Source organism: Eleutherodactylus coqui, chromosome 11 (genome assembly GCF_035609145.1).
Source record: "Eleutherodactylus coqui strain aEleCoq1 chromosome 11, aEleCoq1.hap1, whole genome shotgun sequence".
Taxonomy (NCBI): Eukaryota; Metazoa; Chordata; class Amphibia; order Anura; family Eleutherodactylidae; genus Eleutherodactylus; species Eleutherodactylus coqui.
This window is the reverse complement of record NC_089847.1, coordinates 113,560,793-113,575,748: the sequence shown is the minus strand read 5'-3', so window position 1 is coordinate 113,575,748 and position 14,956 is coordinate 113,560,793. Positions and strand designations below refer to the sequence as shown.

Genomic DNA, 14,956 nt, shown 5'->3' with positions numbered 1-14,956 from the left:
GCTCATACTTCCATGATCCTAGGAAAGGTGGATCCTATGTCTTCCTTTCCTCTTCACACCCTTCCCCTGCAGTGAGGAACAGCTTGAATGGAGCAGCAACTAAGCATCTTCACTACCATTCTGTTAATTTTTATAGGACTACTGGAGATGTTCGAGTACAAGTGCTTGGCTATCTCCAGCAGTCTCATAAACTTGAACGGATCTCCATTCAAGATGGTGGTTCCAGGAGTGAGACCTCCACATTAGACTTTTATGGCCTCTCCTGTGATAAATGAAATGTTGATTCTGGGACAACCCTTTAAGGTTCATAGAAAATGCTGCCAATGAATATGAACTCTGGTACTGAGCTGAGCTTATAATGGCAAGTTGCTTCCACAATGTTACCTTACTTCTGCTAAGGCATATGATGCCAACTGATGTCACTTGTAGCCGTATGTGAAGTTGGGGAACACATGAGTAATGGACATACTTTACCAGAGTAGAATTCAACAGGCGTAACAAATACAATACAGTAATTGTAATGTTCATGTAATTTGTACATCCTGTCCAGCAGACACTTGGCAGAGCATACACCGAGATTGATCATTGGTTGTCATATGATATGACAGTGAGTAGAAGATGAACGAACAAATTATCTGATTTACCACCAAGACATGGTGAAGATAGCTAACATTCTGCTAACAACCAGGGACATTAAAGGGACAATAAACCTTGAGTATGTATCATCTCACTGTATTGTATAGCTGATATGTATCTACTAATACCAGGGAGCAGCCATGCTGGGCCGGGGAGAGACTCAAGGACAGCAGTGGCAGGAAGTCTGGAAAAATAATCACAACTGTTTCTTACATTTCTTCTGTTCCAAGAACCTACAAAAATATGTATCTACATATGTATAAATCATAGTAGCTGATCTTTCTATAGGCTTCACTTATAGCCGCTGACTTTACGCTTAGTGTCCCTTTAATAGTCAACTTTTGGCCATTATCCAACTTCTCTTAGAATGGTTGAGCAGGGTTTTTTCTGGGTTTCTAAGTCACGCCCCCTCTAGGCCACATGTGTCAAACTCAAGGCCTGCCACGTCATTTTATGTGGCCCACGAAGAGGCCTGGACACAGAAAGACCAGCTCTCCAGTTTCCACAGAGGATGCAGCCAGCACTTGGCATTGGGGGCAGCACCTGCACATGGAGCAGTTGCCATCTTTGATTCTGAGCTCCGGCGCTTACCTCTACACTGCTCGGTTCAGGTGATGGCATAGCTCTGACAGTCATACTCTGGCACTCAAGCCACCTCCTCCAATGTAGGAAGTTCAGTGTTAAAAAAAATGGAAGGGGAGAAACCCCATCATAGTGTAGAGGGCGCCATAACCTAGTTAAGGAGTGCTTACATTTAGGGCTCATTCACACAGGTGTATGCAGTTTTGGTCCATGAAATACGCAGCGTTACCTGGACTGAAATTGTGCGTATTCACTGCATGTTTGGAGCTCCTTGCATTTTTTTTGCGCATGTATTCACTGTGTTTTCACGAATGTAAAAAAAAAAAACCAAGAAGGTACCACCGATTTCTCCTGCCTTCATGCATAAATATGCAGTGAATACAATGGATCATGCATATACACTGCGTATTTATGGCATTTTTTTTCATACGTGTACAATACACATGTTAAAATGGCATGTACCATAATTCAAATCAATGAGGATTAACCTTCGGCAATCCAATTTTGGATTTAGGGTTTTCTAGGGGGCTTTCTCTTTCTGCCATTTTACAATGGCGTCATCTGCTGGCTAGAGCCAGTACTGCAGTATGGGACATGCTGGAGAGGCTCCTGACAACACAGCAGCCAGTAATCTACAGTAAAAATACCCTGCCGGACGTCTTCCGACATCGAATCTGTACAGCCTTCAATCAGAATGTCTTCAGACGTCAGACAGTGGATTGGAAAGGGTTAAGCTGTCTGTATTATGCGTGTAAAAAAATATGCACGTAATATGCGCAAATATGCCCATGTGAACAAGCACTTATAAACAGCCTTATGAAGGCTATTATAATGCTGATGTTGCCTCCAGTGAAACTGAGTTTGACACTCCTGGTCTATGAGATGATCAGGTACTTTGCTGTATATCAATAGCTAGGCAGCAGCCATGACAGAGAGGAGACTAGCTTAGTTATTGAAATGAGCTGAACAGCCAGCCCCCTTACCAACAACGAGAGGAGAGTGGGAGACTGCAGATTATGTGATTCGGTGTTGGACCTGGACCAAAAGTAAACAAGTCAACACAGCCGGACCCGAACTGGATCAAGAAAATGTTTTTCTCCCTGGATAACCCCATTAGAAGCAGTAAAACGTCCCTCTACAAACATGGCATGCACCTTTTGGGATAAATATATCATAGAGCTTCGGGTCCAGAGTATAATTTTTGAATTATCTTTTTCAGGATCCAAAAGAGTAAACTTGTTAATGTATTAAAGTATCTTAATTTGATCTTATTATCTATAAAACCATAATAGCAACGGGGTTTTCACTTCTTGGCTGCTTGTGTAATTATAGGGACGTGGCAGCAGGGGCGTAACTAAAGGCTCAGGGGCCCTGATGCAAAATGTGATCCGGGTCCCCCCTTCTATCTGTATCTGTACCCGTACCCATACCTAAACCATGCTGCACAGAGACATAACTTGAAGCTTCCGGGCCCCAATGCAAAACCTGTAACAGGGCCCCCAACTATAATGCTTTATTCATAGTACTGGGCTCCCTATATGGAGAAGAGAGGCCTTATGGGCCCCCTAAGGCTCCTGGGCCCGGGTGCAACCGCATCGCCTGCACCCTCTATAGTTACATCCCTGCGTGGCAGAACCTCCAAGCGTGGGACCCACTTTGTAACTACTCTCTGCTCTATTTAACAATCAGTAGACAAGGTCTTTAACATCCAGGATACAATTAAACTTAAAATGTCAAAAAAATGTTTTAGGACACATCCAAAAAAAAAATAACTACTGTACATTTTTTTTTTATTTTCTGCATTTCAAGAACCTACTTTTGTACGTTGAGGTCTTCAAAATATGACTTCATGGAAATGTTACTTCATCGGTAGACTAAACGTATAACAACACGGGGTAAATAATCTGGGATGACCTGTAACCAAACATGCTTGGAGTCGTCCAGATGAGCCTGTTTAAAAACGGTAGATGTACGGTTGGGTATCGGCTCTCGACCGTCTGTTATCCTTCGGTTCGGTCTAACAATGTGAAAAACAACACAGGGTGGCAACGGGTTGTCCTATTCGCTCACTTTTTCTCTTGCATGCATGTGAAACTGTTAAGATTAAAGTTTGTGATGCGACTAGGAAGATATATTGTCCGGAGTCGTATTTTGTCACTAAATGACCAAGATGTCGGACATTATTTATTGATCTAACCAGATGATTCAGTTATTATTATATGTGAATATTTAGAAAATATAGTTCTTGCACCCGCAAGAATAGTAAGCAAAGTACATTGCAAAATGAAAAGCACTGTATATATTCTATGATAAAAAATCTAATAAAGATTGACTTTCCACGTAACTGGAGGATTATCCCATGTGAGGTGTCTGCTAACATGGATGGACGTTACAAGCTCGGATCTCCTTCTTGTCCTTACAGCTGGTGAACTGAGAGCTTTTGAATCTCTTCTTCACTGTCATGAACCTCTCCTGAATGCCACCACCACAATACTTGGTGCATTCTGTCCATGTTGTCCATGGCTTCATTTTGCAAACTGAAAAGAAAAGTATCGGTGTTACTATTTCAGTCATTCAGATGATCGGGGGTGCAGAAGTAGCAGTCGTTATCTGATGAGCGAACCCAAAAGCTCTTTTGTTACAAGTGACTACACTAATATTATAAATGGCACATGATGAAGGCCTGGCTATGGATTTGGGGCTCAGAAGATTAACATACATTTATGTCCTGGCTGGCTGGTAGTTAATGCAACAATATGCAAATGTATGTCCAGTAGCTGAGCCGCTCCATCCTGGTGACTGACAGCCGACCTCCCGCTGCAATGAGCACAACTATGTCTGATGTTACCTCCTTGCATGCTTCAATCAGTGTGGATCAAGCCATGTAAAGGGTTCACAGAGGGGGCCTGTTATCGCTATTGTAAGCAATAATGCATTGCAGTACTGAAGGGCTGCTATGCATGATCAGAGCAAACAAAGCTTTTCTGGTTCAAATCCCCTACAGATACATAAAAATGTAAAAAAATAATAAATAGTAAAAAAAAACACGTAAAAGAACAGTGATAAAAGGTACCCTTTTTTGTGCCCTTTCCCCTCTTTGTATGAACAAATAAATAAAACCACACATATTTGATATCATTACATCCGTAATGACTAGAGATGAGCGAGCACCAAAATGCTCGGGTGCTCGTTACTCGAGTCGAACTTTCAGTGATGCTCGAGAGTTCGTTTCGAGTAACGAACCCCATTGAAGTCAATGGGTGACTCGAGCATTTTTGTATTTCGCCGATGCTCGCTAAGGTTTTCATTTGTGAAAACCTGGGAAATTCAAGAAAGTGATGGGAACGACACAGAAACGGATAGGGCAGGCGAGGGGCTACATGTTGGGCTGCATCTCAAGTTCCCAGGTCCCACTATTAAGCCACAATAGTGGCAAGAGCGACCCCCCGCCCCCACACTGTAAGAAATAAAGATTGTTCTCCTCTGCCACAGCTGTAACAGCTGTGGCAGAGAAGAACGATGTTAGCCCATTGAATTCAATGGAGCTGGCAATACAGCCGGCTACATTGAAAGCAATGGGCTGCCGGCGATCGCGGGATGAATTGTCGGGAAGGGCCTAAATATATAAGCCCTTCCCTGCAATTCATCCAGAAATGTGTAAAAATAAAAAAAATATATACTCACCTTGTCCCGGCAGAACAATGTTAGCCCATTAAATTCAATGGAGCCGGCAATACAGCCGACTCCATTGAAAGCAATGGGCTGCCGGCGATCGCGGGATGAATTGTCGGGAAGGGCCTAAATATATAAGCCCTTCCCTGCAATTCATCCAGAAATGTGTAAAAATAAAAAAAATATATACTCACCTTGTCCCGGCAGAACAATGTTAGCCCATTAAATTCAATGGAGCCGGCAATACAGCCGACTCCATTGAAAGCAAAGGGCTGCTGGCGATCGTGGGATGAATTGTCGGGAAGGGGTTAAATATATAAGCCCTTCCCTGCAATTCATCCAGAAATGTGTAAAAATAAAAAAATATATATATACTCACCTGGTCCCAGCAGACGGAGTTCAGCGCGGCCAGCGGCAGAACTCCTGAACTGCTCTGAACAGCTGTCAGTAGTATTCAGCAGCCAGGGATTTAAAATCCCCGCCTGCTGAATGAGCTGCCTCTAATTGGTCACAGCCTGACCAATCAGAGGCAGATCTCACTCACACACCCATTCATGAATTTATGAATGGGTGAGTGACTGCTGCCTCTCATTGGCTCAGCGGGACCAATTCATCCCCCGATCGCCGCCAGCCCATAGCTTTCAATGGAGCCGGCTGTATTGCCGGCTCCATTGAATTCAATGGGCTAACATCGTTCTGCCGGGACAAAGTGAGTATATATATATTTTTTTTTTTACACATTTCTGGATGAATTGCAGGGAAGGGCTTATATATTTAAGCCCTTCCCAACAATTCATCCCGCGATCGCCGGCAGCCCATTGCTTTCAATGGAGCCGGCTGTATTGCCGGCTCCATTGAATTCAATGGTCAGTGCTCGTTTAATCAAGACGAGTACCGCGTGGTGCTCGTCTCGAGTAACGAGCATCTCGAGCACCCTAATACTCGAACGAGCATCAAGCTCGGACGAGTATGCTCGCTCATCTCTAGTAATGACCTATACAATAAATTGAACTCACAATTAATCCTGCATAACAAGAACTGTAAAAAAAAACAAACAAGAAACCGGAACCAAAATGGTTATTTTGGTCATTTTGCCTACCAGAAAAACGCAATAAAAGTGATAAAAAAATCTGTATGTATTCAAAAATGGTGCTAATAGGAACTACCGCTAGTCATGCAAAAAACAAGCCCTCACAGAGTTTCATCAATAGTAAAATAAAACAGTTATGTGACTTTGAATTTTAAAAACAGGGTTTTTATTATGTTAAAGTGGAAAAACCTAAAAAAAAATATTTTTTGTAAGCTCATAATTTCCCCCCCCCCCCCCCAAAAAAAGTATCATTTGGTGTATGATTAGTGCTGTAAAAAATAGCCAATGGTGGATGAAAAAATAAAAAAGTTATGGCTTTTGAAAAGTGGAGATAAAAGTCGACCAACATTGTCATTTCCTCAGGGCCAAAATAGACCATGTCAAAATTACAATTTCTGGGTGGTGATGAGTTGCAGCATGGTTGCAAAGCCGAAGCTACAAAAACTCTTGACGGTCAGCAGGCAATGCTCCTTAATTGGCCAAAACTCCAAAACAGAGATACCCGTCTATGAAGTCAATACAGTACTATTGGAACAATTCCCTAATATTATCTTTAAAAGGTTTTTCACGACTTACTATTGATGGCACATCCTTAGGCCTCATGTCCACGGGGAAAATCAGATCCGCTGCAGATTCTACATGGAGAATCTGCAGCGGGTCCCTCCTGCCCCGCGGACATGAGCGCCGAAAATAAGAATTTAAAAGTATTTACCATCCGGCGCGGGCGGAGAACATCAGCTGTTCCTCACGGCCGGATCTTCATTTTCGGCCGGCGGATGAATTCCTGACGCCGGCGGCACGTCGCCGACGTGCCGCGCGCATGCGCCGGGCACATCCGCCGAGCCGAAGCAAGGAAGATGCGGCCGTGAGGAACAGCTGACCTTCCCCGCCCGCGCCGGATGGTAAATACTTTAAATTCCTATTTTAGGTCTCCCGCGGATCCGGACGGCTTCCATAGGCTTCAATAGAAGCCCGCGGGAGCCGTCCCCGCGGGAGACCCGCACGAAAATGGAGCATGGTCCGGATTTTTCCATGCTCCATTTTTTTTTAAATCCCTTTTATTGACGATCCGCGGGTATTTATCTACCCGCGGGTGGTCAATGCATCCCTATGGGATGCGGATCCGCACGCGGGAGATCCGCTGCGGATCCTAAATCATATTTTGCCCGTGGACATGAGCCCTTAGGGTAATCTGTATCGGTTCAATCCTTGGTAATCAGGCCAATAGAAAGAATGAAGGGGGTGCGGCACAACGGCAAATATCCAGTTCATTGTTTGTTCAGGCACAGTGGCTGCAGTGTATGGGTGGCTGTGCCTGGTACTAACATTGCGTCCACTCTAGTAATGAGACTGAGCTGCAGTACCAGGTAGAGCCAAACCAGCATGTAGATTATGGCACCGAGACTGGGTAAGCAATGAAGGAAGCCTAGTTGGTGTTCGCAGTTGCTGTAAGCAAAACAGGTCAGAAAAGAGTCCCTGAGCCACTAACAGCCCCATAAGTCTAACATTTGAGACAAATGAGTAAAACCACCTGGACAACATTCTCGTATACCTGGATACTGTTCACCATCTGCTTCTTCATTCGTCCTCTCGCTTCTCCTTTTCTCTCGGGCATCTTTAAGACGTCTCTTTTCAGCCCCGTTATTTTTTTGGCACTTTCGAACTCTGCATTTCTTACGTTGTACAGTTTCTGGACAGAGGCCTCCTCCAAACTGTGGCTCCAGTGTGATTATTCTTGTTCGGATCATATGTCCTTTCCCACATGACTTGTTACATTCTGACCAGTGAGACCACTCAGTCAGCTCACAGTTAATGGCTGGAAAGAAAAAGATCATTTAAAGGCTATGAACAGCTTGGGGGGTAGGGGGCAATCTTTTCATTTCATCTTTTTTTGGCTGACAATCATTTTTATAATAGACCTTCGTAAAAAATGTTGCACTGTCTGTCTTCTTCAACATCCATGTATGTAGACACTGCTGTCTAAGTCTCAGTAGTAGATGTGTCAGTGTGCTGTACTCATGGTTTCGTTCCCCCTGCGCTCTCCTCTCCTGCACCTTCATATTAGCTAATTTATAACAACAGCAAAGTTTATCTATAGGCCCATTTAGACACAAAGATAATCTTTCAAAAGACAGAAAGATCAGCGATCGCTTTGCATAAAGTACTAATAGGCACTAATTGTTATTAGTACTTTATCAGCTTCATTTGCATGCAAATGAGCTTTTGGGAGCTGTTGCAGAACTTAGGTCTGAGATCTGTAATTAGCTCCATTGTTCAGCCATGGGCTCCCCTTGGAGAGTTCAGCACCACAGACAGCAGACACAGGGTGCAGTCCTGCTTATCAGTTGTTCTGCCAGCGTGGTTGACAGCTGAGAACAGCTGATACAATGTTATCAGCTGTAATCAGCTATCCACAGGCAGAACGCAGTGTGCGGTCCTGCTTTTCAGCTGTTCTGCTGAACGATGGTTTTCAGGCAGAACTGATATCTAGAAGCTGCAGAAGATAAACAGTGAAAATTTTTTAATCCAACCCTATTGCAAAAATGATTGTCAACCCAAAGAAATGCATTTAAGTTAAAAAAATAAGTTCTGCCCTCCACCTCCCCCCAAAGGTGTCCATAGCTCTGAGTACTGACTAGGGAATTGTCACAGGTAAAGAGAACATGTAACACAGAACGACCTTTTCAGATCCTGATCACTAAAAAGTCCTATTAACTTTTACTAAGCACCATTAATAAGTATTGTATGCTTAAAGGGGTGGTCCTGTTATAAACTACCGATGGCTTATTGGCGGAATAGGCTATCAATAATAGACTGACGGGGGTCTGCCACTCGGAATCCTGACAATCTACTATTGATAACTTATCCTGCTCATAGCCCATCTATAGTTTACAACTGAACAACCCCTTTAATAACAGTGTTATTACCAAATAGTCAGTGAACAAGAAAATTGGAATCAGTATCTAGGGCAGCCAGACTAGAAAATGGCATTTTCGTGGCATAGCTGGCCAATATCTTTTCACAGCATTTAATAAAAGCTATATTTTAGGAGAAAATATTTTTCGTTGAGGTACGTAGGTCCTCGGATGAGGTTTCATACAGTAGTGAATGTAGTTGTGCAGTCATTACGTCTATCAGGTGCCCTGACTTTAAGGAGGTTGTCCTCAAAATAGATTTTGGTGGTATTTTCTACGACGTTCCTCCAACTATTGTGACCACAACCCCAATATAGACAGCGTACCATTGCTCCATTGACTAAAGGCGACTTGGGGTGTGCCACTCTCCCAATGATTAGTCCACCAGTAACACATTATTTATAACCCATTTTTGGGATACCAATAACCCCTTTAAGCAGATTATACATAACAAATTCTAATATTGCAATCAGTTGTGATAAAATGAGAAACTTAATATGGTGCCAGCTTATTAATATTAGCTATTTTTACACCTTGCTCTTAAATCTGCAATGTTAAACAGTTAATTGATGGGCCTTTAGCATGCCCTTTAAATATTTGCCTGGGGCTGCTTCGATTCATTGAAGATTTTGAATGTGGCTCTTTAATATCCCTTCAGATGTCCAATGCTATGGCTGAATATAAGATACTTGCACACTGAACTGGAGCTTCAGTGAATGGGTCTAATGGGCGAAGCAGTAATTTCATCAGTAGGTCTATGACATATGTAGCGGTGGTGACATTGTATACATATTTACACAATTTGCACCATTTTTCAAAGCTTTCCTCTGTCCCTTTTGTACGTACGGCATTCCGGGAGCATGCATTTTTCTACTTGTTTCAGCTCTTCGTTGCAGTCTCCCAGTTCAGCCGGTGACTTTAACATCCTTTGTCGTGTTCTGGCTCCCTTGCCGCATGTCACGCTGCAGTCACTCCATTCAGACCATGGTGATAGCATGCATGGGATAGTATCTGTGGGTACAGCAAGAATATAAAGTACATCTGTCCCTGCACACGGAGGGGGGAGGCATTTTGCTAGGTCAACTGTTATAAAAGAAACACTCTTGGCAAAATGAAAAAAAAAAATGCAACTGTGGTATTTTAGGGGGGTTTTATTTATAAGGCGTTCATAATACAGCAAAAATGACAAGTGCACTTTATTCTACAAGTCATTACAATTATGGTACATTCACACAGTTTTTATGTATTAAGACTTTTAACCCCTTAACACCACAGGTGTACATTTACTTCCCAGGTATGTGGGGGTAATACGGAGTAGGATCGCGAGCTGAGCCCCTTCCATATAAGGCGGGTGTGGACTGTCATAGGAGACACCTGTCTGCAACAGCCATGGTCAGCACTAATTCTGATCGCGGTTGTTAACCCTCTAAATGTCCAGATTGTTGTTTGGGGGTCCTGAATGGACCCCCGTGATGCGATCATGCGGTGCCGTTCAGTTGCTATTGCTCCCGTTTTAAGGCCTCCAGGACTGCCATGAATAAATGCCTATGAAAGCGTGCCTGTGGCACACCATCATAAATTGCAGTATGATGTAATACTGTGGTATTACATTACACTGTATGAGTGATCCAGTGATTGCAAGTTCATGTCCCCCATGGGTACTAAAACAATAAGTTAAAAAAAGGTTTTTTAATTATTGGAAAAAATAAAGTAAAAGTTAAAAAAAACAAAACTTTTCCCCATATTAATAGTGTAAAATAAAAATAAAGGTGTATTTGGTATTGTCGCAGTCATAAAAGTCAGATCTATCAAAGTAACACATTATTTATCCCACATGGTGAACAGCGTCTGGAAAAAAAATAATGCCAGAATTGCCCATTTTTGGTCATGCCGTCTCCAAGAGAAAATTTCATAAATCGAAAAGTCACATAAACTCCAAAATAGTACCAATAGAAACTACAGGACATCCTGCAAAAAAGGAGCCCTCACACAACTATATTGATGGAAAAATAAGTTGATCAACTATTATTGATCTATCCTTTCTCTCGCCCTGCTCTGTGGATCCCCAAGGGATATCCCCATAGTGCAGAGAGAGTGGGTGGGGCTAGAGAGAGGAGTGGGGCTATAGGGCTTCTCACAGGGATTCCCCATAACAAAGATAGATGGGTGGGGCTAGGGGGCAGATCCCTCTAGACCCGCCCTTTTCTCCCACACTCTCGGGAAAGTCCTGTAACCTTGCCCCTTTCTACCAGCTATAGGGAAATCCCTTGGGGAGAGAGGTGGAGGAAGTCCCCTACTGCCCCCTGCTGCTTGGGAATTGCCCAGCAGCGGGGCTGGAGGAATTCCCAGCTGCTTACTGTAAACATTTTTATCTTACATTTATTTTACTCATGTTTATGGTTTTTTTCATTGGTGTTTTTAGCCCTATTTTTTCTATTTCCTTATAACACTTTTTTCTCTGTCTATACTCATTTCACATGAAATTGCACCCTCATATTTGTATCTGTAAAAAAAATGCCCCTCCCCCTCCCTTTTATTCTTATCACATGTTTTTACATAGTGTGTCCTCACCAAATATTGAGGAAGGGGTGCCATAGCCCCGAAACGTGTCTACTTATGCTGGTTTCAATAAAACAGATAAGTTGAACTCATGTCTTGTGCTTCTTTAAGACGATCACACCTATGCCCATTTTTTTGTAAGCCGACACAAGGCTTTGAATATGGCCGCGTTGACAAGGCCTTATAGTACTACTCAGATCTCATCCAATGAATTTGTCAATAATAGGATAAGGATTTTGGTGCTCAACCTTTAATCAAAGAAGTGTCATCGTTGTATGGATTTTTATATTCCTAATGAACTATCCTGCCAACTTGAATCATACATCATTCTGTATAACCCGAGGATAATGGGCCATTTTAGTGTCTTTTCATAAGCTAGTGATAATGATTTACTGAGGTTTGTAAAGAGCACTATGCAAAATGTTGTGATGAATCGTACTGAGATCACTCAACTGGTCCGAAAGAAGATACAAAAGAACAGTCAATGGTCTATGAATCATTATTCCAGATATTAAGACAGTTGAGGAAAACCTACAGAGAGAAGATGTTCGTCGGGGCATCTCCCGAATGGCTTCCTATGAACAGGAGTACATGTAAAGAGAGGCCGTGACTTGGCTCATTAGAGCATAATACGTGTTTGAAAATAGATTTCCATTCTTGTATTTACTAAAAAGGTCTTGGCTTGTGCTTTGATTGCTTTATAGTCAGTGGCATACATACAAGAAAGGGGTCTAATAGCAAAGATCAAATGCCGAGGTTTACCAAACAGGATATAATATTTTTTTCATTTTGTGTTTTTCTCCCATATAACCCTCGAGCCTGTAAGGGAGTGAATTAACCCTTTCCAATCCAATTTGTATCCTGGTTTTCCTAGGGGGCTTACTCTTTTTCTGTCTTTATACGACGGCGCTATCTGCTGGCTAAAGCCAGTACTGCATGAGGTGACAAGTTGGATAGGCTCCGACAGCAGAGAGGCTGGTAATATACAGTAAGAGAACCCCGACGGACGTCTTCCAACATCGGAGCTGTACAGCCTTAAATCATAATGTCTTCAGATGTCAGACAGAGGATTGGAAAGGGTTAAGACACCCAAGGGCAGGTTAATAGTATGTTCAAATGTGTATTAAAACAGTTTGTTCTTCTGAAAATATGTTTGCCATTGCATTCAAATTTGTTCAACTCTCATTGCAAATTAGACTTGCCGAATTCACAAGCTTTCATCTGTTTGTAATAAAACAATCAAACAAGAACAATTTTAATAGCTGAACGCAACTAATATAACAAGCGGTTTCTCCAAATTCAACACAAAATGCCACTTTTACTGTCTGCAGTCTTAGAATTATTCACCCCCTCCATGAGAAGTGTCTTTCGTATTAGTAGAGCACATTTGCTGTTATGACTTGCCACAAATCTGATGCATAGCTAGACATCAGCTTCACAGCATCCTTGAAGAATCTTCGCTAGAGATGAGCGAGTAGTGCCTTAGTCGAGTATCTGCCCGCTCATGTCTAAAGATTCGGGGGCCGGCGGGGGCGGGGGGCAGGAAGCGGCGGGGGAGAGCAGGGAGGAACGGAGGGGAGATCCCTCTCTCCCTCTCGCTCCCCCCTGCTCACCGCCGCAACTCACCTATCACCTGCTCCGGCAGCCGAATCTTTAGACACGAGCGGGCAGATACTCGACTAAGGCACTACTCGCTCATCTCTAATATTCGCCCATTCCTTATGGAGAATGGCCTTTAAGTCACTAATATTCTTGGGTTTGCATGCTGTAACCACCTTCTTCAAATCCACCAAAGATGGCCATTCCAGCATCTTTCAGGACTTCTTCTGAAACCAAGCCTTGGCAGACTGAAGTATTCTTGGGACCATTGTCCTGTTGGTAGATGGAATGTTGCCCAAGCTTCAGCTTCCTCACAGAAAGCATAAGGTTTTCTCCTTGGATTTCCTGATACATGGTTGAATCAACCTTGCCCTCCACATATTGTAAGTTTCCAGTGCCAGAAGAAGCAAACCAGTCCCAGAGCATCACCGAGCCACCGCCATGTTTCAGTGTACGTAAGGTGTTTATTTTAGTGTATGCTTAATTCTTTCCACATACATACCACTGATCCATAGGCCCAAAAAGTTGCGGTCTTGTTTCCTCGCTCCACAGAACAGAATCCCATAACTTATTCATATGGCTTTCAGCGTATTCAAATTATTTGTCTTGTGTTTTTGGGTCAAAAGATATGTACTTTAGATCTTGGAGTTTGGGCATGAAGATCTTTAGTGTTTAGTAGGCGCCTTATTGTGCAAGCAGAAACCTCAATGCCTGCTGCCACCAAATCTTGTTGCAGGTCTTTTGCAGTCACTGTAAGGTTTCTGACCACCTTCCTCCGCAGGAATCTTGTGGCAGCCGGTGATAGCTTCCTCTTTCTGCCACATCCAAGTAGTGTAGCCAGTGTTCCTCTAACTTTGAACTTGCAAACTATACTTCCAACAGTATCTCTATGAGCATTCAGTGCCTTTCTATCTTTTGTACCCTTTCCCATGTTTGTACAAGGTAATGACCTCTTCTTTTAACTTTTTGAAGACTCTCTTGACTTAGCCTTATTTCTATCATACAATCAAACGTCAGTCAACAAGACCCTTGCCAGTCCAGGTATTTGATGTGTTTTATCTCCAACACACCAAGTGCAACTAATGAAGTCTTTGATTAGTTGCATCAGGCGTGCTTGAGCCAACACCTGATTTGCAAAGTATTCTATTGCAGGGGATGAATAATTCTTAGACTCCAGTAGTCATGAAAATTCACATTTTGTGTTAAATTTATATTATATTACTTGTGTTGTGCTATTTAAATTGTTCTTAATTGATCTTTTTTTCAAAACAGCTGAAAATTTGTAAATTTGGCAAATAAACCTAAATTGCAATGGGGGTTGAATACTTTTATTGGAAAGCACATTGGTATTCTGCAGGTAGCATCCAAATGCATGGAAAGTAAGGGCCTAGTTGTTAGAGCCGGGGGTCATCTGGCTGTGCAGCTATACAAAATAATGGTCTTATTGCGACCTGGTATGATTTCAACTCAAGTAACTTTGGCCAGGGTTTAGTCATTGTGGTTGTTCCAAAGATACCACCGCTGGCCATTGTTCTTTTTACCAGCTTTGTATTTCAAAGACTGTTCCCTTACTTTTGGGGCCATGTTCTCTCGTATAAGCAACCGGTAAAGACTGCATTTAAAGCTGCCAGACCTCTGTTCATTCAGTTGTGTGGCACCCTGCAACTAGCCGGTGAACCGCCCGGCTTACAGGCTATTTCTTTACCACCCTTGTTTGCTAACAACGCAGTTCCTCTCTAGAGAGGCGTCATATATGTTTGACAAGGGGGATTCGACCAACCATGGCTGGCCCCGCTCTCTCCCAAGGCTCCACAGCAGCCACATTGGTCTGTCCCTATAGTTTCCATGCCTTTGTTAACAGTTTTAATAAAGTCATCATAGTATGTAGCGCTCCCTGCTTCTG

General features: G+C 42.8%; 1 protein-coding gene across 2 annotated transcripts in view; it reads right to left on the bottom strand.

Moving 5' to 3' along the window:
- The window catches only part of SPON1 (spondin 1), a 535,993-nt gene that overhangs the window by 98,159 nt on the left and 422,878 nt on the right, over positions 1-14,956 (bottom strand). The window contains exons 14-16 of one of the 2 annotated variants that reach the window (XM_066583266.1): positions 9,742-9,906; positions 7,533-7,796; positions 2,992-3,755 (exon numbers count right to left, since the gene is read on the bottom strand). The exons of the other annotated variant lie outside the window; for it this stretch is intronic. Coding sequence (XP_066439363.1) covers positions 3,592-3,755; positions 7,533-7,796; positions 9,742-9,906 — 593 coding nt within the window. The 3' untranslated portion in view covers positions 2,992-3,591. Of the gene's footprint in view, positions 1-2,991; positions 3,756-7,532; positions 7,797-9,741; positions 9,907-14,956 lie in introns of those variants that run through there. 2 annotated transcript variants of the gene reach the window in all.